Source organism: Microcaecilia unicolor, chromosome 1 (assembly GCF_901765095.1).
Source record: "Microcaecilia unicolor chromosome 1, aMicUni1.1, whole genome shotgun sequence".
In the NCBI taxonomy this organism is placed as follows: Eukaryota; Metazoa; Chordata; class Amphibia; order Gymnophiona; family Siphonopidae; genus Microcaecilia; species Microcaecilia unicolor.
Window position 1 is genome coordinate 464,559,934 of NC_044031.1, and position 24,453 is coordinate 464,584,386.

The 24,453-nt window shown below is 44.1% G+C and overlaps 1 protein-coding gene across 4 annotated transcripts in view; it reads right to left on the bottom strand.

The window, feature by feature from the left end:
* PPP4R1 (protein phosphatase 4 regulatory subunit 1) overlaps positions 1-24,453 on the bottom strand; it is a 309,323-nt gene that overhangs the window by 236,275 nt on the left and 48,595 nt on the right. For 2 of the 4 annotated variants that reach the window (XM_030213410.1, XM_030213420.1), the window contains one exon: positions 9,978-10,062. In XM_030213410.1, coding sequence (XP_030069270.1) covers positions 9,978-10,062 — 85 coding nt within the window. Of the gene's footprint in view, positions 1-9,977; positions 10,114-24,453 lie in introns of all 4 variants that reach the window. The other 2 variants (XM_030213404.1, XM_030213415.1) reach the window with 1 other exon arrangement.

Consider the following 24,453-nt stretch of genomic DNA (forward strand, 5'->3'; position numbering starts at 1 on the left):
ATTTCCCTCATGTAGTCCGTTGTGTTCTGTACAACGACAGCTCCCCCCTTTATCGGCTCTCCGTATAGTTATACTAGGATCTTGTAGCAAACTTTGTAAAGACCAATGTTCTTCTTTGCTTAAATTTAATTTACGTTTTGGAAGATGAGACTCCGCCTCCTCCACACCCTTTAATATACATGCTTTAAATGTAGATAATACCGCGTCTAAATTACCCGTTGGTGTCCATTTAGAGAGCTCACTTATTATAGATCTATCCTTACTCAGCTCCTGATCTCCTGAGGCAAAAAACAGTTTCAAACAGTTTTCAAATTTATTTTGCAAATTAATTTTTCAATGTCCATCCTGAACAAAAATGGATCATGAAACCCCGTAGGGATGAACGATAAACCTCTGCTAAGCACTTTTAACTCATCCGATGTTAATTGTCGATCAGAAATATTTACCACTGCTGGTTGCGCCGTTGTGACCTCGTTTGAGGTCTTTGGTTCACATTTCGATTTGCTTTGCCACGTGTTTTCCAAGTTCTGTTTCTTCCATGCATCTCCTTTCTTGAATCACTATTTTGCCTGACACTGACATTGGGCTTACTGGTCTGTAATTTCCCTCATCACCCCTGGAACCCTTTTTAAAAATCAGAATCATGTTGGCCACCCTCCATTTTCAGGTACTACAGACAATTTTAGTGACAGGTTACATACTATTAACAGCAGATCAGCAATTTCATGCTTGAGTTCTTTGAGTACCCTTGGATGTATGCCATCCAGTCCAGGTGATTTACTACTCTTTAATTTGTCACTTTGGCTCAGTGCATCTTCCAGGTTCACCGAGATTTCTTTCAGTTCCTCTGCATCATCATCATTGAAAACCATTTCTGGTACAGGCAGATGACTTACATCTTTTTCTGTAAAAACAGAAGCAAAGAATTCATTCCGTTTCTTCGCCATGGCCTTGTCTTTCCTGAGCACCCCTTTTGCTCCTTTGTGATCTAATGGTCCTACGTATTCCCTTACAGGCTTTCTGCTTAAGATGTACCTGAAAAAGTTGTTACTGTGAGTTCTTGCCTCTGCAGCAAGTTTTTCTTCATAATGTCTTTTAGCCTTCTTTATTAATGCTTTGCATCTGACTTGCCAGTGCTTATGTTGCTTCTTATTTTCTTCATTTGGGTCCTTTTTCTATTCTTTGAAGGACAATCTTTTGGTTGTAATAGCCTCTTTTACTTCACCTTTTAACCATGCTGGCTCTCGTTTTCTCTTCTTTCCACCTTTGCAAATATGTGGAATGCATCTGCGCTGGACTTCCAAGATGGTATTTTTGAATAATGTCCCCGCCCGATTTAGTGTCCTAACCTTAGTCCTCAGGGTATATGAAACAATTGAGGAAAGACCTAGGTAAAACTGGACTTACAAAGCTGAAAGATCTTTTTGTCCAGGGACACCTCATATCACTAGCACCATAGGAGCCAGCTCTGTGGGTGCCAATGGATGCTGAATACCTCAATATTCAACAAGTTCCTCAGTGTATCCAGGAAGGAGTATTTTGTAGTATGTTTTCTTCCATTACTTTCAGTTGAGGCACTAGTTAAACCCAAATACAAAATCTAGTCTGGATAGGAAACCCACCAAAATGAAATGCCTCCTATTTAAAAGGAAAAATGCAAAGAGACCTATTAACTAAAGTATATATTAAAATATAACAAATATATTTAAACCGATACAATACATGTAGAGCAGTGAAAGAGACCAGATCTGCCTTGGCCAATAAGGGGTGATTAGGATCATCATTCCCTGATCCCACTTGAGTTTCAGCAAAGTTTTAGCTATGACAGATGTTGGAGGATATGCATACCAGAAGATCCTCCCCCAAAAGTAGGAGAAAGGTATACATCGCGAGTCTGCTGTGTGATCTAAGCCTGGAACAGAACTGTGTTATTGAGATGAAAGGCAAAAAGATCCACTCTTGGAAGATCTTGCGGGATATGTCTATATTGAGAGACCACTCGTAAGGTTGCAAAACCCTGCTCAGTCTGTCCACCAGGCAGCTGTCTTCCTGCTAGGTACATGGCTTGGAGGCCCATTCCGTGAAGGAGGGCCCAATGCCTCCTGACACAAGAAGTAGGATCCCATACCCCACTCGTTCACATAGAACATTGCAACCTGGTTGTCCATTTGAATGAGAATAATTTGGTTCTGTAGACGATCTCTGAAAGCCCTTAGTAAGTTTCCTGAGCAGACCAAGTCCTTGGGTATGAAGCCCATCCCCACAAGCTCCCTCTCCCAAGTTGGTTGTTGTTAACACTTTCTGACGTGGAAGAATTTGGAACGGTAGTCCCACGGTCAAATTCGTTCAAATTGTCCACCAGAGAAGGCCATGAATCAACTTTGGAGGAATCTGAATTACATCCTTTGGATTCCCAGCTGCCTAAGACCACTGGGAAGTTAAGGTCCACTGGGCCTCTCTCAAATGCAGAATGACATGCACTGTTGAGGCCATGCGGTCCATTAATCTTAACATTTGCTGAGATGGGACCTGCTTGCTACTCTGAACCTGCAAGGCGAATGTTGTCAAGGCCTCCATTGTCACTTGTCATTAAAAAAAGTCAAGAGCCTGCAATGTATCGAGCAGGGCTCTTAAGTACTCCAAATGCTAAACCAGGAGAATGTGGGACTTGGGGTAGTTTATCGTGAACCCTAGTAATTCCAACATCTGAATAGTTAGGCGCACTGACTTTGTTGCTCCCTCCTGCGATGTGCTCTTCACCAGTCAATCATCCAGATAGGGAAAACACATATACTCCAAGTCTGTGCAAATATGCTGCAACTACCAATAGACACTTGGTGAATACCCTGGGAACTGACCAGAGGCCAAATAGCAGAACACGATACTGGTAGTGGTGTTTCCCTATTCAGAATCTAAGATACTTCCTGTGACTGGGAAGTATCAAAATATGGGTATAGGCATTCTTTAAGTCCAGAGAGCAAAGGCAATCTTTTTCCTGAATCATAGGGAGAAGGGTGCCCAGAGAAATCATTCTGAACCTTTCTTTGAAGAGGAATTTGTTCAGGGCCCTTAGGTCTAAAATGGGACAAAATCCTCTTGTTTTCTTCCCTTCTTCCCCTGGTGACATGGGTTTGACCGCATTGGTCTGCAGAAGGGCAGAGATTTCCTCTACAAGTACCTGCTTATGCCGAGCGCTGATGAACGATGCCCTCAGTGGACAATTTGGTGTTCTTTGACAACAATGCAGGGCATAACTGAGACAGCCTAACTGAAGAACTCACCAGTTGGAGGTTAGAAGGAGTCACCTGTGACTGAAAATATTCAGCCGTACGGGATGGTTACTTGGAGTGCAGCTAAGCTCTCCTGGATACAGTCAAGAGCTCATCCCTTGCTTCAACTAGGGAGTCAGCTTTTCTAAGGTTGGGGACTGGTGAGACTGAGAACTCTGGGCCTGGGGGTTCTGGGCGGAGTGAGGTGGTGACAAAAACCTACGCCTTTGAGAGCAGTAGGGTCACAGCATAGGCCCCGTCTAAAACCTCCTAGAAGAGGAGGCTGCAGCTGGAGGCTGCCAAGACAGGGTCTAGATGGTATCAATATGTATCTTTATGAGGTCAGCAACCTCCTCCACCTTGTCTCCTCGGCAAATCATGTCCACCATCCTCAACTAAACCACTGGTTCTAGGTCAGAGACATGCAGCCATGAAGTCTATGCATCCCCACACCCATGGCGGAGAGTCTGGACAAAATATCAAAAGAATCCTAAGTGCCCCTGGCCAGATACTTCCTGCACTCCAGCTGCTTACTGGTCAATTGGTGAAGCTCTGCAGCCTGCTTCTGAGAGAGTCCGCAAGACTAAGTATACTGCATAGCAAAGATTTCACGTAAAGGTTCATGTAGAGCGGGTAGGACTGGATGTAGGCAATAAGCATCGAGGCCCAAAATGTCTTCCTCCCAAACAAGTCTAGTGCCCAAGTCTCTCTACCTGAGGGAGCAGACATGAGTCCTGGAGATCCTAACTTGTTTGAGGGCAGATTCAACAACCAGAGAATGGTGAGACAGTTGTGCCCTCTTGAACCTGAGAGCCTTCTAGATACGATACTGCGTGACCTGCACTGAGAGCAAATTTTCCCAGTTCTTCATCAGTACATCTTTAAGGATAGGGTATAATGGTACTATGACTCCTTCCTTAGAGAAAACTTGTAATCCAAAACAGATACCATCTCTGCCCTGGGCTCCTCCTCCATCTCCAACTTAATCTGGTAAATAAGACCCTCAGGTGGAGATTTAGATCTCTCAAGGTGGGGAGGGATCAGAAGGTACCCCATAAGACTCCTCCTCCAAGAAGAAACGAGAGTCCTCTTCTGAGTCTCATGAGCAGTCCTAGTCAGTCAGACTTCTAACCGTACTCAGACCGGACTGAATCTGTGCCTGCCCCGCCTCAGTGGAACCACATCCACGCACCAAAGAACATTGAGGTACAACCTTACCCTCAGACTCCAAGGAAGCTTCCTACCACCCCCCCCCCCCCCCGCGACATCAAGAGCACTACTGCAGGATCTCTCCACAGGCATGGATGGAACTTCAGGAAGAATCTGGGGCTGATTCGCAATTGGCAGAAGCCCTCGATGCCTGAGCAAATTGCAACTGAAGCATTTGCGCCAGCTCCACCCTAAGCATGGATCGGTATCACTCATCAAAAGAAGACAATGGCAAAGGCAGTGGCGCCAAGACAGAGGCAGCCTAAGAAGGGGTTGGTGCTGAACTGGAAGTGGGAACCTGACTGCTCAGAGACTTGTGCACTGGCACCACTACCAAAGAGGGGGAGCGCTCCTTCCTGAACCGGCGCTTCTTTGGTAGTGGCAATGCAGAAGCCCCAGAGTTCCCAGCATCATGCGTCAAAAAGCACCAATGCTTATGCTTCTTGGGCTTTCCCTGACATTCAGCATTGTAGTCTTTCGGTGCCAATGAGGATAACATCGTCAAAACTGAACACGCCCTTGATGTCAGGTCCGAGCTGACTGGTCTTGCAGCCTACTTTTAGCGCCTGATGTTGAGAAAGGTGAAGACCTCTTCGAAGCTGGTGCACTTCCAGTGGTAGTCAGTCTTAGCAGCCGTCATGGTTGATGGTTCCATTGCCAATAGATCAGCCCTTGAGGAGTCAAAAAGTCTCTTTCTGGACCTTCTGAACACCCTGTGTCCTCAACTGCTTTTGTAAACAGAGAGAACAAGAGTTGGTTTCATGGTCAGGCCCAAGGCACTCGATGCACCAAGAGTGGGGTCCATCACGGAATCATTCCTTTACACTGGGTGCACCTTTTGAAGCCACTGGAGGTCTTCTTGGACATCGAGAAAAGAATTGCAGCCTAGGAGTGGCCTAGTGGTTAGGGTAGTGCACTTTGGTCCTGGGGAACTGAGTTTGATTCCCGGCACAGGCAGCTCCTTGTGACTCTGGGCAAGTCACTTAACCCTCCATTGCCTGCCACATTGAGCCTGCCATGAGTGGGAAAGCGCGGGGTACAAATGTAACAAAAAAAAAAAAATTAAACTCTTCAATTGTGAAGTGTAAAAAGGGTCAGCATTCAAACCAAGGTTGGTGGCCTGGCCTAAGTAGGCCTAGAAACTCACGAAAAAGAAAAGAAACAGAGTTAAAAATACTAAAAAAAAAAAAAAAAAAGATTTTTTAATTAGAAAGTTAAAAGAATAAAATGGACAGGAAAGATAAAATAATTGTGAAAAACAAAAGTATCACATGGGAAGGCACTGTTAAAGCAGATGTAAAACATACTGAGAGGAGAACACAATGATGTGCCCTTCCTGCTCTGTGGAAAAATAAAGACTTAGGGACCCGCACTCACATGGGAACTAGAAATTTCTGCAATCATCATCCACACTGGGCTGTTGGATGTCCCGAGAAAAAACAAAAAAAATAAAAAGATCAATAAAATAAAAGATTGGAAAAAAATCTAGGTAGGAGATGTTCAAAATCTGAGGTATACTTTACAACACACAGCCTTTTAATACCTAATGACCATGGGTAAAGAACAGCCATTTTACAAAGAAACACATGTTTAAAAATCAGCATCACTTGGGACTTTGAATGTGTAAATGCTAGTAAGCAGCAATCTGCAACCTATGCAGGTGCCACCAATTACACACATAAATGCAGACTTTTACAAAACTGGACGTTCAAGGGGATTCAGTTAAGAAGTGAAACTACAAAACTAACTTTTGCTCTTTGGAGATGGGTTTTTATGCTAGGCAGACAAGCACAACTGCCCTTCCCAACACTCCTTTAATCCCAAATCAAAATGAGAATTTAGCTCACGCTTGCTTACATGTGCCTCGCAAAACATGCAGACATGTATAATTTATTAAGCAAGACATATACTTTTTAAAATTATACATACATACTTTTCAGGCTCACCCAATCGATGTTATTTTTTGATAAGTATGTACCAGAGGCGTAGCCACAGATGGGCCTGGGCCCACCCAGTTTGGGCTCAGACCCATCCAGCAGTGGTGCATCCTTGCCAATGCCGGAGCAAGCTAGACTTCCACGTCCGCCTTTCTCTCTGCAGCTGCTCCCGTTCAAAAGGGTCGACAGCAGCATGTAAAAATCGCTGCTGTTGCTGCCGGCTCACCCGGAAGCCTTCTCTATGCCGCTGTGCTCGTTTAAAGGATCACCAACAGCATGTAAGAATTGCTGCCGGTGACCCTTTGAATTTCAAGTTTGAAGTGCTGCAGTGCTCCCGATGCATGGGGAAGGGGTTGGAGATAGGGAAATTTGTTGGGCATGAGAGTAGAATGTAGGGGAGAGAAAAAAGGAGAAATGTGCAAAGCAGGGGGGGAGGGGTATGGGAGAGAGGGAAAATTGTTGGGCATGGGAGGGAGAGATGCTGATGGGGGGGGGGTGTAGGAAGAGTAAATTGTTGGACATGAGGGGGTTAGAGAGAGGGAAACTTATTGGACATGGGAGTGGGGGGGGGGTTGGAAAGATGGAAAATTGTTAGGCATGGGAGTAGAGTGGAGGGGAGAGAGAAAAGAAGAGATGCTGCACGGGGGGGGGGGTGTAGGAGAGAGGAAAAATTGATATGCATAGGAGTGGAGGGGAGGGTAAGATGCTGCAAGGAGGGGAAGAGTGGGATAATTGTTGGATTTAGGGTGGGGGGGGGAAGAGATGCTGCACAGGGGAGAGAGGGATGAGGGAGAAATTCTGGACATGGTGGTGGAGGGGAGGGAGAGATGCTGCATGGGGAAAGAGAGAGGTTAGACTTGGGATGCAAGTCGAGAGAGAGAGAGATAGAGAGAGAAAGATGGTGGACAATGGAAGAGAGGGAAAAGGAAAAAGAGAGGGAACGATGTTGAACATAAGGGTAGAGGAGAGGGAAGGAGAGATGCTGCACAGGAGGGGGGAAGGAGGAGCGAGATGTTGGATCCAGGAGTAGGAGGAACTGAGGGAGAAATGCTGGACTACGAGTGGGAAGAGAAGGAGAAATGCCGGCCCCCAGGAGAGGCGGCAAGAGGAAAGAGAGAAGGGACAGGAAGATGCTGGGAGGGGGTGGAGGGTGGGGAAAGGAGAAAGAGGGAGCAGATGCTGGGCTAGAAGGGTTGGAAGGAGGGAGACACTGGGATGGATGGTGGAACCATGTGGGAGAGGCCAATGGGGGTGGTAAGGAAATGAACGAGAGGAGGATCATGATTACAGGGGGTAGAAATATGATAATGGGGAGTAGATTGAAGTTACAAGGGAACAGAAGGCTGGGACAGGAGTGAGATGAGGAATAGGAGAGCAAGTGGGTGAAAGGAGGAGATAGAAATCTGACAGGTATTTAAAAAGTAAAAAGAAGGAAAGAGGTTAGAAGGAGGGTGAAACTGAGTGGACAGAGCAGGAATGGAAAAAAAGAGAGGAAAGAGCTAAAATGGAAAGACCAATGTGTCAGAGGAAAGTGTAGTGAGGGAATGGAAAGAGAGTGGAGAAAAGACAAATGAACCGCAGCTGATAAGGAGAATTAACAGAAAGACAAGAAAGTGGAAAAGAGAAACTGGAACCAACATGATGGGAAAATAAATGACAAGACAACAAAGGTAGGACAGACATTTTATTTTGAATTTATTAACTGAAATATGTTAGCTTGAGAAATGTGCATAGCAGATGTCATTTTATTGTGTACAGTAGAAAAGAAATATCTGTTTTTATTTCTCCACTGTTACAGTACATGGCGAAGTTCCGAGTTCGGTTTTTGTCTACAATTTGTGATCCCTTGTTCTGTATTTGGTGAGAGTCTGACAGTGTGATTGTAATGGCAGCCAAAACTTCCTTCTACTAAGTTTGGCAGACGACGGCAGCAGCATCCTTGAGCCACTGACAACTAAGCATGTGTGGGGTGTTGGCATTGATGCTGCTGCTGCCTGCTAAGCTTGGTAAAAGGGAGTTCTGGCTGTCTTCGGAGGAAGTCTTCAGCTGACAGAGCTTAGGGATCCTCATGAGCCAAAGTATATTTTGAGTTGGGAGGAGGGGGCGGGGGACATAGAGTGCGCGTAGGAGGAAGGGGAGGGGCAAAGAGAACGTTTTTGTGCCGACCCACTTTGGGCTCAGGCCCACCCAAAATTGGCTGTCTGGCTACGCCACTGGTGTGTACTACAGACAACATGCAAGTAGCAGCTTTTCTAAAATCACTATTTCTACATATGTGACTATCTCCAACAACAACAAAAAAGAAACATAGTGGGAAATGGAAGGCGGCTCAGCAAACAATAGGACTTGAAGTAAAACAATACTTTTACTACCAACTACATTACAAGAAGAGTGTGTTTTTTACTATCTAAGGACTTTTTTATTGGTAATAGAAGTATTGTTTTCAAGTCCCATTGTTTGCTGAGCCTTCTTCCATTTCCCACTACATTTCTTTTTCTTGTTCTCCTTGTGGGACCCTCGTGTTCAGCAACTACATGGATACTATCTCTGAGAAACCATAACTAAAGTCACCAGAAACAGAACAACTTTAATCAAGTTTCCCAGAGGCAGTCATATAGTACAAAATGTACATATGTAAACTTGCTATTTACATGTACCATGCAAGCCTTCTAAAAGAACTTCCTTTAATCTGGTCCATTGCAATGATGGCCTTGAGAAAGAGGATATGCATGAGGGCTCCTTCAGAAACCCAGCATTCATGGGTCCTGAATCCAATCACTAGGTGTCACCCTAGAGGAATGCTCACGCCCCTTTTCACACCTCTTTAAGAGCTGTCAATTCTGTCTCTACAGCATCCCTATCCCTGGCCAACCTATGGGGCAGACCTAACTCAGGAATCAACCTCGTAATTTATCACCTTTAATGACCACCTGGCCAGTCCCTGTTCAGTTTTAATGCACTAAGACATTTACATCGTTGCATGCATAAATTGTTTGCAGTGACATCAGAAGCTGTTCCTAGTGGGGCAGGTATCAATTACAATCAACACTTTAAAACATGGAAAAGAAAATAAGATGATACCTTTTTTATTGGACATAACTTAATACAGTTCTTGATTAGCTTTCGAAGGTTGCCCTTCTTCGTCAGATCGGCAACCTTCGAAAGCTAATCAAGAAATGTATTAAGTTATGTCCAATAAAAAAGGTATCATCTTATTTTCTTTTCCATGTTTTATTTTGTTTGATTTCTATTGATAACCTTAAGAGTGGACTAACACAGCTACCACACTCCTCTAATCAACACTTTAAAATTATTATAAGCAAGGGCTTACTTTTAAAAATGGACATTACTTCCAAAAGTCACAGCCCTGTATAATAGGCAACTACAATGTTCACCTTGCAATAACATTTGAAATCAAGACTGAGCAGCCCTCCTCTGTTAATTGCTGGAAAACATGCAGCAAAATATTTTGCCAGCAGCTAATCATGCTTTGTGAACTATATATGCGACTTTGAGAGGGGATTCACTATGGATGCACTCGCAGAATGCTGAAAGCACATACCTGTTGAAAATGTTCTCACTTGAAGCGTACTTGTCTAGTCTTCCCAGAGGCGTCAACATTTCATCTTGTGAGACAAAGTCCAGGGCTGAAGGTATAATAATCACATCAGACTCTGAGCTGTAGTCATCCACACCAACTATCAGAGACATCAGAAATACTCCTTATAGTCACAGTACTTCAAGACTAAAGACACTGGTCTAAGGCAAAAGAGGTCAAGAAAATAAATGTCCCTCACTAGTGAATACATCACACAAACATCAAAAATCATTTGCTTTCACATGCTTCCATACAGAATCTTGTCCTTCAAGAAAGGGAAAAATGTATGTCTTAAACACAGCTTTAGAAACAAATTCTTAGCACTGACAAAAATTTTAAAACACACAGCACAGAAGAACTCCATACTTTCTTAGGATCAACATTTTTTTAAATGATGCTGTGATGCTAATTCCATGCCAAATAAGTATAAGTAAAGCTTGTAGAAACAAGTTCTACCAGTAAAGCAAAGTTACTTACCTTTAATGGTGGGAATACTCACAAGTGGATTACATCATCTGATGGAGCCTGGTATTGCAAAGTTCCATCTAGCTTAGGAACGCATAGAGCTTTTGACTTGGTCTGTGCATGTGCCATGCTGCGCCAATCTACAAGGCCACCTAACTTTTGTATTTAGCTTATTAGACTACTTCTTCAAGGGAGGCAGATAGGTATTGAAAGAACTTCTATCTGCTGCTCACAGAGAACACCTATTACAGGTAAGTCATTTCACTTTCTCTGAGAACAAACACAACAGCGAGTCATCACAAGTGGAATTCCCTAGCTAGAGGCTGCATTTAACAAGTAGGAAAAGCACACAAAGCATGGCTCATGGAATTCTTTCTACCTTCTGTGTGTGCGTGTACATGTGTGCAAACGCATGTTTGTACATGCTTACATGTGCACACATGCACCTGTACATATTCTTTGTATGCACATGCATCTGTGCATTGCATTCCTCTATATATGCATGTCTGTACATGTATGTGCGTGTGTGTATTTGTATTGGCTGTCTATACTTAGGAGAGGAGATGAGGGAACTATGAAAACTGCAATTTTTCATCATTATATTACAGTGAGTCATGTAATGCTGCAGCTCTTGGAATTGGTTCTAGCATAAAAGCGTATTGGGGCATTTCTTGGGGGGGGGGGGGGGGGTCATGCCTTCATTTCTCTTCCACTCCTCATCACAAGCAGAAAAGAAAAGTTGCTTAGCTGTAACAGGGGTTTCTCCACAGAAATCAAGAAAAGGCAGTCACGCTAAATAAATAGTAATGTCATCTCAAAGCTCTCCTCCAGCACAAGAGAAGCCTTTTGGCTTCTTCTGAGTACACATGGGCCTTCCTGCACTCAGCTAGTTCCCTCCTTCTCTTAGCCTATATCTTAGCTGTGTAGAGAGGGGGGGGGGGTGTTGTTTTTCTTTTTTTTATTTTTATTTATTGCATTTGTACCCCATATTTTTCCACCTATTTGCAGGCTCAATGTGGCTTACAGAGAGTGTTGTTATGACAAAGTCATGACAGGATAATGGATACAATCGATGGTAAGCTGAAGATGGATGAGGAATTGGAGAATATAGTGTTAGGATAGTTTAGGAGGTGAATTTGTGTCTTTAAGGATTCTTTTTGTAGGCTCTATTGAAGAGATGTGTCTTCAGAGATTTGCGAAAGTTACTTAGATTATCCATGGTTTTTAGGGCTAGAGGTAACCCGTTCCATATCTGTGTACTTCTGTACTTGGAGGGGAAGAAGAGTGGGTAAGAATGACTGCACTTTCTTGCTGTCTATGGTGAACTTACCTAACAAGTAAAACTTTGCTTTCACTGCAGAGAAGCAGGAAAAGTGCAGGTACACTATATGAGTCCCAAGCTGAGGATACAATAATCACTTCTTTGTCAGCAACCTTAAAGGATGATGGGTGGATGGAGACAACTAGCAAGAAAATAAACTGCAGAGGACCACAAGGAGGGAAGCACAATTAAGCAATTCAAGTAGAAAGCTGATATGACTTGGACAGGATAAAGGGTGCACAAGACTGCTCTGGGTCTTGCTCGGAGCTGGTGGTTGGGAGGCGGGGATAGTGCTGGGCAGACTTATAAGGTCTGTGCCCTGAAGAGCACAGGTACAAATCAAAGTAGGGTATACACAAAAAGTAGCACATATGAGTTGTCTTGTTGGGCAGACTGGATGGACCGTGCAGGTCTTTTTCTGCCGTCATCTACTATGTATAAGACTGCTGTTAGGGAATAATTGCATGTAGGGCTGATAAGTAACCAAAACCTAGAGCTCACTGCCATCTTGCTGATGTGATGGTGACTAAGAAAACTGTCTTCCAAGTGAGGTGCTTTAGCGTAGTCTTGCCAAATGGTAACTTCATATATTGTGCAAAGATAATGTTAAAGTCCTAAGCAGATGGCAGGGCCCGCAGAGGCCATCATTAATCGGAAAACTAGAGGATGGGTGGAAAGCCATTTCCCATCCACTAGGTAGACTGCTATTATGGACAAATGGAGGCAAATCAATGTTCTTTGAGCCCTGATTACAAGAGGTGAAGAAAATAAGACAAGACATAAAGCACAGGACAGGTGAAAGGGTCTTGGTCACTAGAAGTTCCCTATTGGGAGAGCAAGTCCACTTGAACAAATAGGACCTTCTAGTAGACTGTCTCTGAGCAGCGGCAGATGGTTCACTAAACTCCACTCAACCTCCAAGCTGGAAGAGAGACTTCTGAAGTTTGAGTGTTGTAGGCAGCTCTGACGTTGTGTTAGCAGTGAAGGTTCATGACCCAGAGGGGTCGATTTCTTGAGTTTCAAGAAGAGTAGGCAGGAAAATCAGATCTGTCTGGAACATTGCTATGAGTATGACTTGTGCCCCATCCTGCGCAATCTTCAGAGGAACCTGGGATATCAACAGAGGCAAACTCCAGGAAACAATGAAGGTGTCATACATCATCCCCCAGAGCAATTGGAAGCAGGGAGCAAAAGGTAGCACACTCTACATTTCTTGGAGCAGCAAACAAGTTGAGATCGGGTTGTCCCTAATGCTTAAAAAGAGTCAAATGGAACATTAAGGCTGAACAAGTCCTGGAAGGAGAGTAGGGGGAAATTAAAACAGAAAAGTAGGAGGGAATTCTGGTGTATAGTACGTTATGGATCAAAGTAAGGAGCTTGAATTATATATGGAAAAAAACCTCTAACCAATGGCGACACACAAGGAAGGAGGGGGAGACATGGTTGGATCTATGTGCACAGGAACACTTAAGAACAGCAGTGTTTTGGACAGATTGAAGCCACCTTAGTGCATTCTTGGTGAGGCCAAATAGACTGCAGTAGTTGAGATAGGAAGAAGTCAGACAGTAGAGCAAGGTGGCACAGGAGGTGTCGTCGAGATAGGAACAAAGACAGCGAATGAAAAAACAGCCTTCACTACAGAGGAGATATGTGGATCAAAAGAGAGTTGGGAATCTAAGATCACACTGAGGTACCTAAGAGACTGAACCAGCTAGACTGGAATATTGTCAAGGGATGGTGTGAGGGAGGGAGTAGATGCACGACCAGAAATCTAGAGGGTGACAGATCTGATGGGGTTAAGGATCAGACGATTATTGGTTAACCACTCCACAATCTTATCGAGGCATGATTGAATGGCAGAAATGTCAAGGTTGTATGGACTGAGAAAACCAGGAGAATATCATCTGTGTAGATGAAGAACTTTATAGAGATGGATTGGATTTACAATGCTAAAGGGCTAAGAAAAATATTGAGTATAACTGGGGAAAAAGAGGAACACTGAACGACACCACATCCGAGAGGAAATGAAGAAGAGCTGGATTGGGGAAGAATGACCGAGAAAGTGTGGTCACTCACTAAGAGGAGAACCAGCATAGGACAGACCCTGTGACACCTAGGGAAGCAAGGCAATCCAGGAGCAAAGAGTGACTACATCGAAAGCTGTGCTCAGAGAGTAAAAGGGTGTAGTGACCACAATCGAGCAGATCGTTTAGGAGTGCTGTTAGGATGGGTGAAACCAGACTGGGAACAATGGAAGAAAAGTGAGGACTCCAAGTGCTGTGTGAGCTGATCCTATACAACCTTATTAGTGAGTATGGAGAGAAATGAGAGGTTGGACATGAACCTGTAGCTAGAGGCAAGGCAGAGATCAAGAGAGGATTTCTTAAGAACTGGATTCACAAGAGCAGATTTCTAAGCAATGGGTACTAGCCCTGTAGAGAGACTGTTGCAAATCACTGAAAGAATCATGGGGAACAGACCAAGAGAGTTAATATTGTGCCAGGAAACAAAAAAAAGCCAAGTCCAGGGGACAAGTGGTTTTACGCATAAAGCAAAGGATTTCTCAAGGGTTGTGAGGGACAGAAGATTAAACCAGGACCAGGAATGACTGAGGGTAAAGGAGGGAAGGAGGAAGGTGGAGAAGAAGGGGGAGGGGAGAGTTGTGGCAGACTGAGGGAAGGGGAAAGGAAATGGATGGAGGGGGAGGAGGAAAAAAAGGAACAGTGAGGAAATTTGATCTGCGAAACAGGAGGCAGAGGCAGAGAGGGAGGTTGGGTAGACAAATTGGGAATTAATGGAGGCTAACTGGGAAACAAGCTGAAGGAGCTTTTTGGGACGGTTAGCAGCAGCACAGATAATAGAGGTATAATGTTGCTATCTAGCTTCATGGAGACGAAACAATAATTGTGGAGCGTGAAGGAGTAGCGAGCATGATCAGAAGGAAACTTAGTACGTTGCCACTGGCATTCAGATCTTAAACGGTTACAACTACTTCAAAATACTGCTCTCCAACTGATCTACAGGATAGGTAAATTTGATCACATTACACCTCATTTGAAGACAGCCCATTGGCTACCTATACAAAAAAGGATCATTTACAAAATTCTTCTTTTAATCTTTAAAACTTTGCAGGCAGAAGAACCCCCTTATCTTTACCACATCTAATTTGCTATGTCCCTGCCCATACTCTTTGTTCTCTCAACAAAATCGCTTATACACGCCTAGTTATAAAGAAATACTTCATGAACATATTAGAGAGAATATTTTTTTAGTACTGTATTGTTATTTGGCAGCCCAGGCCTAAGACTTTGGTTCAGGTTCTGAAATGAGGTTCTGAAATGATACAAAAACTTATAGGCCTTTAGCCATAATTTGAACTCTGAAGTTCCAGCAAGCTCCTGAGCTATTGGGACACACCATGCAGCAAAATGAGGAAGGAGCTAGGGTGCAAAAACCTCAAACAGGATACAGATGGCTCCTCAAGCCAGGTGCAGGGCCTTGCTTAAGTTTGTGGTTAAGCAAACTAAAGATGAGAACATGTTTAAGATTTGAAGCTACTTATTAGCATAAGCCAATCAGTGCTAACCATGTATTAATTAGATCCAATCAGATGTGCTTACCCATATCCTGAGTAAACCTATAAAAGCATACGTCCTGCTTCAAGTTAGAGAGGAGTCATAGCTCATTCTCTCTCCAGGGGAAACCAGTGCAGCTCAATAGAATTGGCAAATTACCTAATTGCTTTCCCCTGAATACCCTTGAGTGATAAAATATATCACATAAGACTAAAACCCGGATAGCACCTGTTTGCAACTGGGGGATTATATTCCTACAACCAATTGATTGTACATGCCAGTTGTATATTCTTTGGTGTCTTTGGTAAGTAAATACATTTATAACCTTTGGAACTGTACGCTCTCTCCTTCTCTTTATTAATATCTGTTACTAATCCCTTGGTTTGATTACACAATAAGTGCACTATTCTATCCAGTAATGGAGTCAGTTTTGGGATATGATCAGCCTTCTCGGGGTTCTCTCTGGTACTAGACAGCTGAACTGCAGTACCAGGCAGAACCTAGGGGATAATTAAATCCCAAATAAATTCAGTACAAGGCCCACTTCCATCTCACTTGCGTCTTCAGACATCCTTATCTCAATTTAAAATAGACCTGAAAACGTATTTATTTCAAGATGCGTATACATAGGGTATTGAACTGTGAACTGTGCAGGGCCTGCAGGACACCAGAGTTTTCTTATGTGTATTCCTTCCCTTGCTTTTCTATCAACATTGTAGTTCCGCCCTTTCTTCCCTTCACTGTGATGTTTTTTCAGACACTTTCCCTAGTTTTGTTTCTTTAGATTGTAAACTGCCTAGCTGGCATTACCATAGAGCAGAGAAAAAACGGGAGGAGGAGAAAAGGTAGGGGGAGGGACCTGGCACCACCAGGTGTACACCACAAGCTGCAAACAACCACTCAACCCCTGTCTGCTAAACTAGGCCCAAAGGACACCAGTAGCCAGATCAAACCAGAGCTGCACAGAGATGTCCCTCCATCTGCTAGATAGAGAGAATACGGAGGTTCAGCTGACTGCACAGGTCCACATATAGCAAACCTCGGAGGTTCTCTCTATCTCCACCTCTGGATTGATCTGTGGGACGTCATGGAATTTGCATTTACCTGTTCCACTCCACTCAGGATTTTGTGGACCTTAATTATATCCCCCCCACCCTCTCAACCATCTCTTCTCCAAAGTGAAGAGCCCTATCTAGCCTCTCCCTATCCCCTTGATCATTTTGGTTGCCCTTCTGTGTAACTTTTCTAATTCTGCTTTATCTTTTTTTGAGATGTGGTGACCTGACAAAGAAGAGAGAATTCTCCTCCTTTGGCACCAGAATCAAAGGATACCAATTCTTCTTCACCTCCCTTCAGTGCTTGACACCAGCATTGGCCCTTTTCGGAGCAGCATGCTGAGAGCAGAGAGAAATATTGGTAGCCACCATGTCTATCAAGTGCCCTTGATAAATCCATGCTTTCTAAACAGGATTCCTTCGTGTTTATCCCACACATTTGAATTCCTTACTTTTTTCATCTCCATCACCTCCCACAGGAGGGCATTCCATGAATCCACCACCCTCTCCATGAAAAAAATCTTCCTGACATTACTCCTGAGTCCGCCCCCCTTCAACATCAATTCATGTCCTCTAGTTCTACCACCTTCCCGTCTCCGGAAAAGATTTGTTTGCGGTTTAATACCTTTCAAATATTTGAACATCTATATCATGTCACCCTGTTTCTCCTTTCCTCCAAGGTATACATGTTCAGGTTGGAAAGTCTCTCCTCGTACGGTTTGCAACACAAATCCCATACCATTTTTGCAGCTTTTCTTTGCACCACTTCTAGTCTTTTTACATCTTTAGCAAGATATGGCCTCCAAAACTGAAAACAATACTCCAAGTGGGGTCTCATCAAAGACTTGTAGAGGGGCATCAACACCTCCTTTCTTCTGCTGGTTAAACCCCTCTCCATGCAGACTAGCATTCTTCTGGCCATGGCCTTCGCCTTGTTACATTGTTTCTTCACCTTCAGATCCTTGGACACCATCACTCCAAGGTCTCTGTCCTGAATCGAGCTTACTATCTCTCCCCTCCTATCCGGTATCTCTCTTTAGGGTTTCTGAACCCCAAGTGCATCAATCTGCACTTCCTGGAACTACATTTTAACTAAATCAAAATATAAACAAAAAAACAAAAACGTTTTAGTAAATAATTATATATCTTCTTTTAAAATTGGCAACCCTTCAGATGTATGCATATTATGACATAAGTATTGCCACACTGGGACAGACCAAAGGTCCATCAAGCCCAGCATCCTGTTTCTAACAGTGGCCAATCCAGGTCATAAATACCTGGCAAGATCCGATCCCAAAAAAAAGTTCAATACACTTTATGCTGCTTATCCCAGAAATAAGCAGTGGATTTTCCCCAAGTCATTTAATAATGGTCTATGGACTTTTCCTTTAGGAATCTGTCCTACTTTTTTAAAACCCCGTTAAGCTAACAGCCTTTACCACATTCTCTGGCAACGAATTCCAGAGTTTAATTTCACATTGAGTGAAGAAAACGTTTCTCCGATTCGTTTTAAATTTACTACTTTGTAGCTTCTTCGCACGCCCCCTAGTCCTAGTATTTTTGGAAAGAGTAAACAAACAATTCATATCTACCTGTTCTACTCCACTCATTATTTTATAGACCTCTATCATATCTCCCCTCAGCCATCTTTTCTCCACTTCAGCCTTTCCTCATAGGGAAGTCGTCCCAACCCCTTTATCATTTTCGCCGCCCTTTTCTGTACCTTTTCTAATTGCACTATATCTTTTTTGAGATGTGGTGAACAGAATTGCATACAATATTCGAGGTGTGGTCACACCATGGACCAATACAAAGGCATTATAACAACCTTGTTTTTGTTTTCCATTCCTTTCCTAATAATACCTAACATTCTATTTGCTTTCTTAGCCGCCGCAGCACACTGAACAGATGGTTTTGACATATCAACGCCGACGCCGAGAGCCCTTTCCCGCAAAAACACATATTCAGCAAAGCTTTCCAACACGACAGGCAAAGAATAGGTATGGGATGACAAATGCACTAACAAATCATCAGCAAACTCCAATATCTTAAACTTATAATTGCCCAACGTTTCCCTCATGATCTCTGGGTTAGCCAGAATCTCTTGAATCAAAGGGTTCAATGTTTATACAAATAACAGCAGAGACAATGGACACCCTGCCAGGTGCCAATAAGTACCACAAACAATTCAGAAAGTTTCCCATTAACCAAGACCCGAGCTGTTGGCTCTCTATACAATGTCCTAATTACTTGCTCAAAGAAGCCCTCAATGCCATAAACATGCAAAACAGCAAATAAGAAACCCCAATTAACCCTACCAAACGCTTTCTCAGCATCAAAACCGATAAGCAATGCAGACAGCCTGGCCTGCTGAACATGCTCCAAAGTGGTCAAAATAGTGTGGATATTTTAACAGCCTGTCTCCCCCATATACACACCATCTGGGGATCCACTATAATAGAAGTAAGCAATCGGGTTAGTCGGCTATGTAAAATAGTGGCCAACAATTTCGCCTCATAACTAATCAAAGAAATGGGTCTATATGATCCTGGGTAACTGGGGTCCTTCCCCAGTTTAGGAAACACAATTATCTTCACATTCCGCAGGGAGGTAGGTAGAATCTGGTCCCCTATCACAGTATTAAACAGGGCTGCCAACGGATGCTGGATATCCGCTAACAGCAGCATATAAAATTTGGTTCTATAGCTATCAGGGCCAGGCGTCTTATAAAGGGCACTTCTCCCCACCACCCAGCAAATTTCATCAGCGTCTACAGGTCTATTCAGCCCTGCTGATTGGATAGCAGAAAGCCTAGTTACATCCAAACTACTTAAATAGACATCCGGATTGAGTGTCTGTGTCAGATCGGGAGTGTATAATTTCTCATAAGTCCTAAATATCTGGGTAGTGTCACTATCAGAATGCACCAGCCAGCCAGATGGATGACGCAGTGCTAAAACTCTGTGGGAACTCCTCTTCTGCTGCACTAGATGAGCCAACAATCTACCACCCTTATTTCCATATTTAGAAAGTTGATATGATATTGGCAGTATAAGGCCAATTTCTTGGCCAGCTGGTGAAGCAGTTCATTCAGCGCAATTTGCGTGGCCAATAAGCTTTCCTTATTCTGGGACGTAAGTACCATGCCAAATAACTGATGATCGTGCACCAGCTCTCTCTCCAATCGCAAGATTTCAGCATCTCTATGTTTTTTCTTGGTACTACCTCCTCATAAGACAGCCAGATCATTACTATGTTGATAATTAAATAATTTATAGTTAGCTCATTTGGCCTGTAGATTATCCAGAAAGGCCACATCTAAATCCAATGGGAAGGTCCAGCAAGTTGAAATCTACCCTCCCATCACCACCACCACCTCCTCCAATTCCACCTAAATATCACTGTGGGATCAATTGTGGCTGTCAGGACCTGAGAAAACAACTCCCCATCAACCAAGATGTAATCAATCCAAGATTGGGTCCGGTGTGCCCTGGAAAGGTGTATATAATCTTTCACATCCGGATGTAGCATTTACAAAGCATTAACCACCCCAGGGCCTTACAAAATAACGAAACCCCTTTGGTCACATTACAGTGGGTCCCCTGAAGATTATGCGTTTTATCCAATTCAGGGTTGGGTACCACATTAAAATCCCCACCCCCCAAGAACAGTCGGATGCAGGATGAGCGGATGTTATCATATGTTGCATAATAGGAAAGAAAACCCATCAATCAATACCTGAGCAATAATATATCAACCCTCTGGGTCTACCTGAACTAGTTTGATTATGAAAAAGAATGACACCCGCCTTCTTCCCATGTGCAAGAGCCTAAATATAATCCCCGACCCACTAGGTATTTAATTTCTTATCTTCAGCTGAGGACAGATGTGTTTGTTTTAACAGAGATATGGATGCACCTTTACGATGCAAACTGTGCAAAATCTTTTTCCTTTTAATAGGGGAAGTGATACCGTCAAGCCCATCACTTAACAGCTCCAAAGCATATGAAAAGTACATAACATCATAAGAGTAGCCATACTGGGCTAGACCAATGGTCCATCTTATCCTGTTTTCCAAACAGTGGCCAAGCCAGATCACAACAGATCTTGGAAATGTTGTCCCAGCCCCCAACATTCCCAAAAATAACTCTCTCTCCAAACATAGAAAATCAATCGCCAACTTCCCAAAAAAGGACCTAGGTAAAACCTAAAAACTAGCTCAATCATCTGGTGCCCCCAAACTCCCTCTCCCCCAGCTCTCCTGACCCTCCCAAACCTCCCTCCCAGCCCCAACTACCCCACCAAATCCACCCACAATACCCGTAATCTACTAGAGATTGTCATGGATGCCTCAACCTCCCCCCCCCCCCCCTTACAAAGACTCCTTCCACCCTGCTAACAACAGCATAGATCTGCTCTACTTATTTATAAAGAAGATACGTACAAATGTGAGAAATAAAATAAAGGGGGGGGGATGGAGTATGAAAGCCAACACTCAAACCAGATGCACAGAGAAGTGTGACCCGCTTCCCCTGGTTGGGTAAAGAAACGAGTCTGGCCATCATGGGTTACCTGAAGTTTAGCTGGGTACAACAGGGCAAACTGCAGGTGCAATCTAAAGAGTGCAGCACAAATAGGCGCAAAGGCCTTACATTGCTGTTGAACTTGTAAAGAATAGCCTTGGAAACAGAGAATCTTGCGGTTTTGATATAGCAGAGAGATTCCTCCCCGCAGGATAAGTCGCACGTGCAATCTAAACAGTGCAGCACAAATACAGTGGGGGAAATAAGTATTTGATCCCTTGCTGATTTTGTAAGTTTGCCCACTGACAAAGACATGAGCAGCCCATAATTGAAGGGTAGGTTATTGGTAACAGTGAGAGATAGCACATCACAAATTAAATCCGGAAAATCACATTGTGGAAAGTATATGAATTTATTTGCATTCTGCAGAGGGAAATAAGTATTTGATCCCTCTGGCAAACAAGACCTAATACTTGGTGGCAAAACCCTTGTTGGCAAGCACAGCGGTCAGACGTCTTCTGTAGTTGATGATGAGGTTTGCACACATGTCAGGAGGAGTTTTGGTCCACTCCTCTTTGCAGATCATTTCTAAATCATTAAGAGTTCTGGGCTGTCGCTTGGCAACTCGCAGCTTCAGCTCCCTCCATAAGTTTTCAATGGGATTAAGGTCTGGTGACTGGCTAGGCCACTCCATGACCCTAATGTGCTTCTTCCTGAGCCACTCCTTTGTTGCCTTGGCTGTATGTTTTGGGTCATTGTCGTGCTGGAAGACCCAGCCACGACCCATTTTTAAGGCCCTGGCGGAGGGAAGGAGGTTGTCACTCAGAATTGTACGGTACATGGCCCCATCCATTCTCCCATTGATGCGGTGAAGTAGTCCTGTGCCCTTAGCAGAGAAACACCCCCAAAACATAACATTTCCACCTCCATGCTTGACAGTGGGGACGGTGTTCTTTGGGTCATAGGCAGCATTTCTCTTCCTCCAAACACGGCGAGTTGAGTTCATGCCAAAGAGCTCAATTTTTGTCTCATCTGACCACAGCACCTTCTCCCAATCACTCTCGGCATCATCCAGGTGTTCACTGGCAAACTTCAGACGGGCCGTCACATGTGCCTTCCGGAGCAGGGGGACCTTGCGGGCACTGCAGGATTGCAATCCGTTATGTCGTAATGTGTTACCAATGGTTTTCGTGGTGACAGTGGTCCCAGCTGCCTTGAGATCATTGACAAGTTCCCCCCTTGTAGTTGTAGGCTGATTTCTAACCTTCCTCATGATCAAGGATACCCCACGAGGTGAGATTTTGCGTGGAGCCCCAGATCTTTGTCGATTGACAGTCATTTTGTACTTCTTCCATTTTCTTACTATGGCACCAACAGTTGTCTCCTTCTCGCCCAGCGTCTTACTGATGGTTTTGTAGCCCATTCCAGCCTTGTGCAGGTGTATGATCTTGTCCCTGACATCCTTAGACAGCTCCTTGCTCTTGGCCATTTTGTAGAGGTTAGAGTCTGACTGATTCACTGAGTCTGTGGACAGGTGTCTTTCATACAGGTGACCATTGCCGACAGCTGTCTGTCATGCAGGTAACGAGTTGATTTGGAGCATCTACCTGGTCTGTAGGGGCCAGATCTCTTACTGGTTGGTGGGGGATCAAATACTTATTTCCCTCTGCAGAATGCAAATAAATTCATATACTTTCCACAATGTGATTTTCCGGATTTAATTTGTGATGTGCTATCTCTCACTGTTACCAATAACCTACCCTTCAATTATGGGCTGCTCATGTCTTTGTCAGTGGGCAAACTTACAAAATCAGCAAGGGATCAAATACTTATTTCCCCCACTGTAGGTGCAAAGGCCTTCCGTTGTTCAACTTGTAAAGAATAGTCTTGGAAACTTAGAATCTTGCGGTTTTGATAAAGCAGAGAGGTTTCTCCCCCAGGATAAGTTGTTTAGGGGCATAATTCAGGACCCTCAGAATTATCACTCTAGGAGCCCTGTTTACTATGCCACACTGTAGGCACGCTAACCTTTTAGTACACGCTAATGCTGTAGACACCCATATATTCCTATGGGTGTATCTAGCATTAGCGCAGCGTGGCTTAGTAAACAGGGCCCTAGGTCTTTCATTCGAGGAATGCACCGATCCCAACCAGTGGGCCCTCTCAACACTGAAGTGCTGCAGCAGAATATCCAAGCGTATGGATGAAGGCAGCCACAACTCCAGGAACCCTACAAGGTCCTGCTCTGCAATTGACTCTAGCAGGCCGAGACGCAAATTACTGCATCTCGAGCAATTCTACAAGTTGTTCACCTTTCTAAGCTGGCCACCCATTTCCACAAGCGCTCCTATTCTACCGTCATAGAGTGATTTGATCCTCCAATGCAGTACACTGTAAACTACCATCTAATTCTAAGCAGATGCTGTCGACAGAGTGTTACCTCCATTCTACTGAACAACTGTTGCAGTTTGGCATCAAGTGCGGCCTACTACTACTACTACTACTATTTAGCATTTCTATAGCGCTACAAGGCATACGCAGCGCTGTACAAACATAGAAGAAAGACAGTCCCTGCTCAAAGAGCTTACAATCTAATAGACAAAAAATAAATAAAGTAAGCAAATCAAATCAATTAATGTGAACGGGAAGGAAGAGGGGAGGGTAGGTGGAGGCGAGTGGTTACAAGTGGTTACGAGTCAAAAGCAATGTTAAACAGGTGGGTTTTCAGTCTAGATTTAAAGGTGGCCAAGGATGGGGCAAGACGTAGGGGCTCAGGAAGTTTATTCCAGGCGTAGGGTGCAGCGAGACAGAAGGCGCGAAGTCTGGAGTTGGCAGTAGTGGAGAAGGGAACAGATAAGAAGGATTTATCCATGGAGCGGAGTGCACGGGAAGGGGTGTAGGGAAGGACGAGTGTGGAGAGATACTGGGGAGCAGCAGAGTGAGTACATTTATAGGTTAGTAGAAGAAGTTTGAACAGGATGCGAAAACGGATAGGGAGCCAGTGAAGGGTCTTGAGGAGAGGGGTAGTATGAGTAAAGCGACCCTGGCGGAAGATGAGACGGGCAGCAGAGGTTTGAACTGACTGGAGAGGGGAGAGGTGACTAAGTGGGAGGCCAGCAAGAAGCAGATTGCAGTAGTCTAAACGAGAGGTGACAAGGGTGTGGATGAGGGTTTTGGTAGAGTGCTCGGAAAGAAAGGGGCGGATTTTACGGATGTTGTAAAGAAAGAAACGACAGGTCTTGGCGGTCTGCTGGATATGAGCAGAGAAGGAGAGAGAAGAGTCAAAGATGACCCCAAGGTTTCGAGCTGAGGAGACAGGGAGAATGAGAGAGCCATCAACAGAAATAGAAAACGGGGGGAGCGGGGAGGTGGGTTTGGGGGGGAAAATTAGAAGCTCGGTTTTGGTCATATTTAATTTCAGGTGGCGTTGAGACATCCAGGCAGCAATGTCAGACAAGCACGCTGAAACTTTGGTTTGGATGCAAGGTGAGATATCAGGGG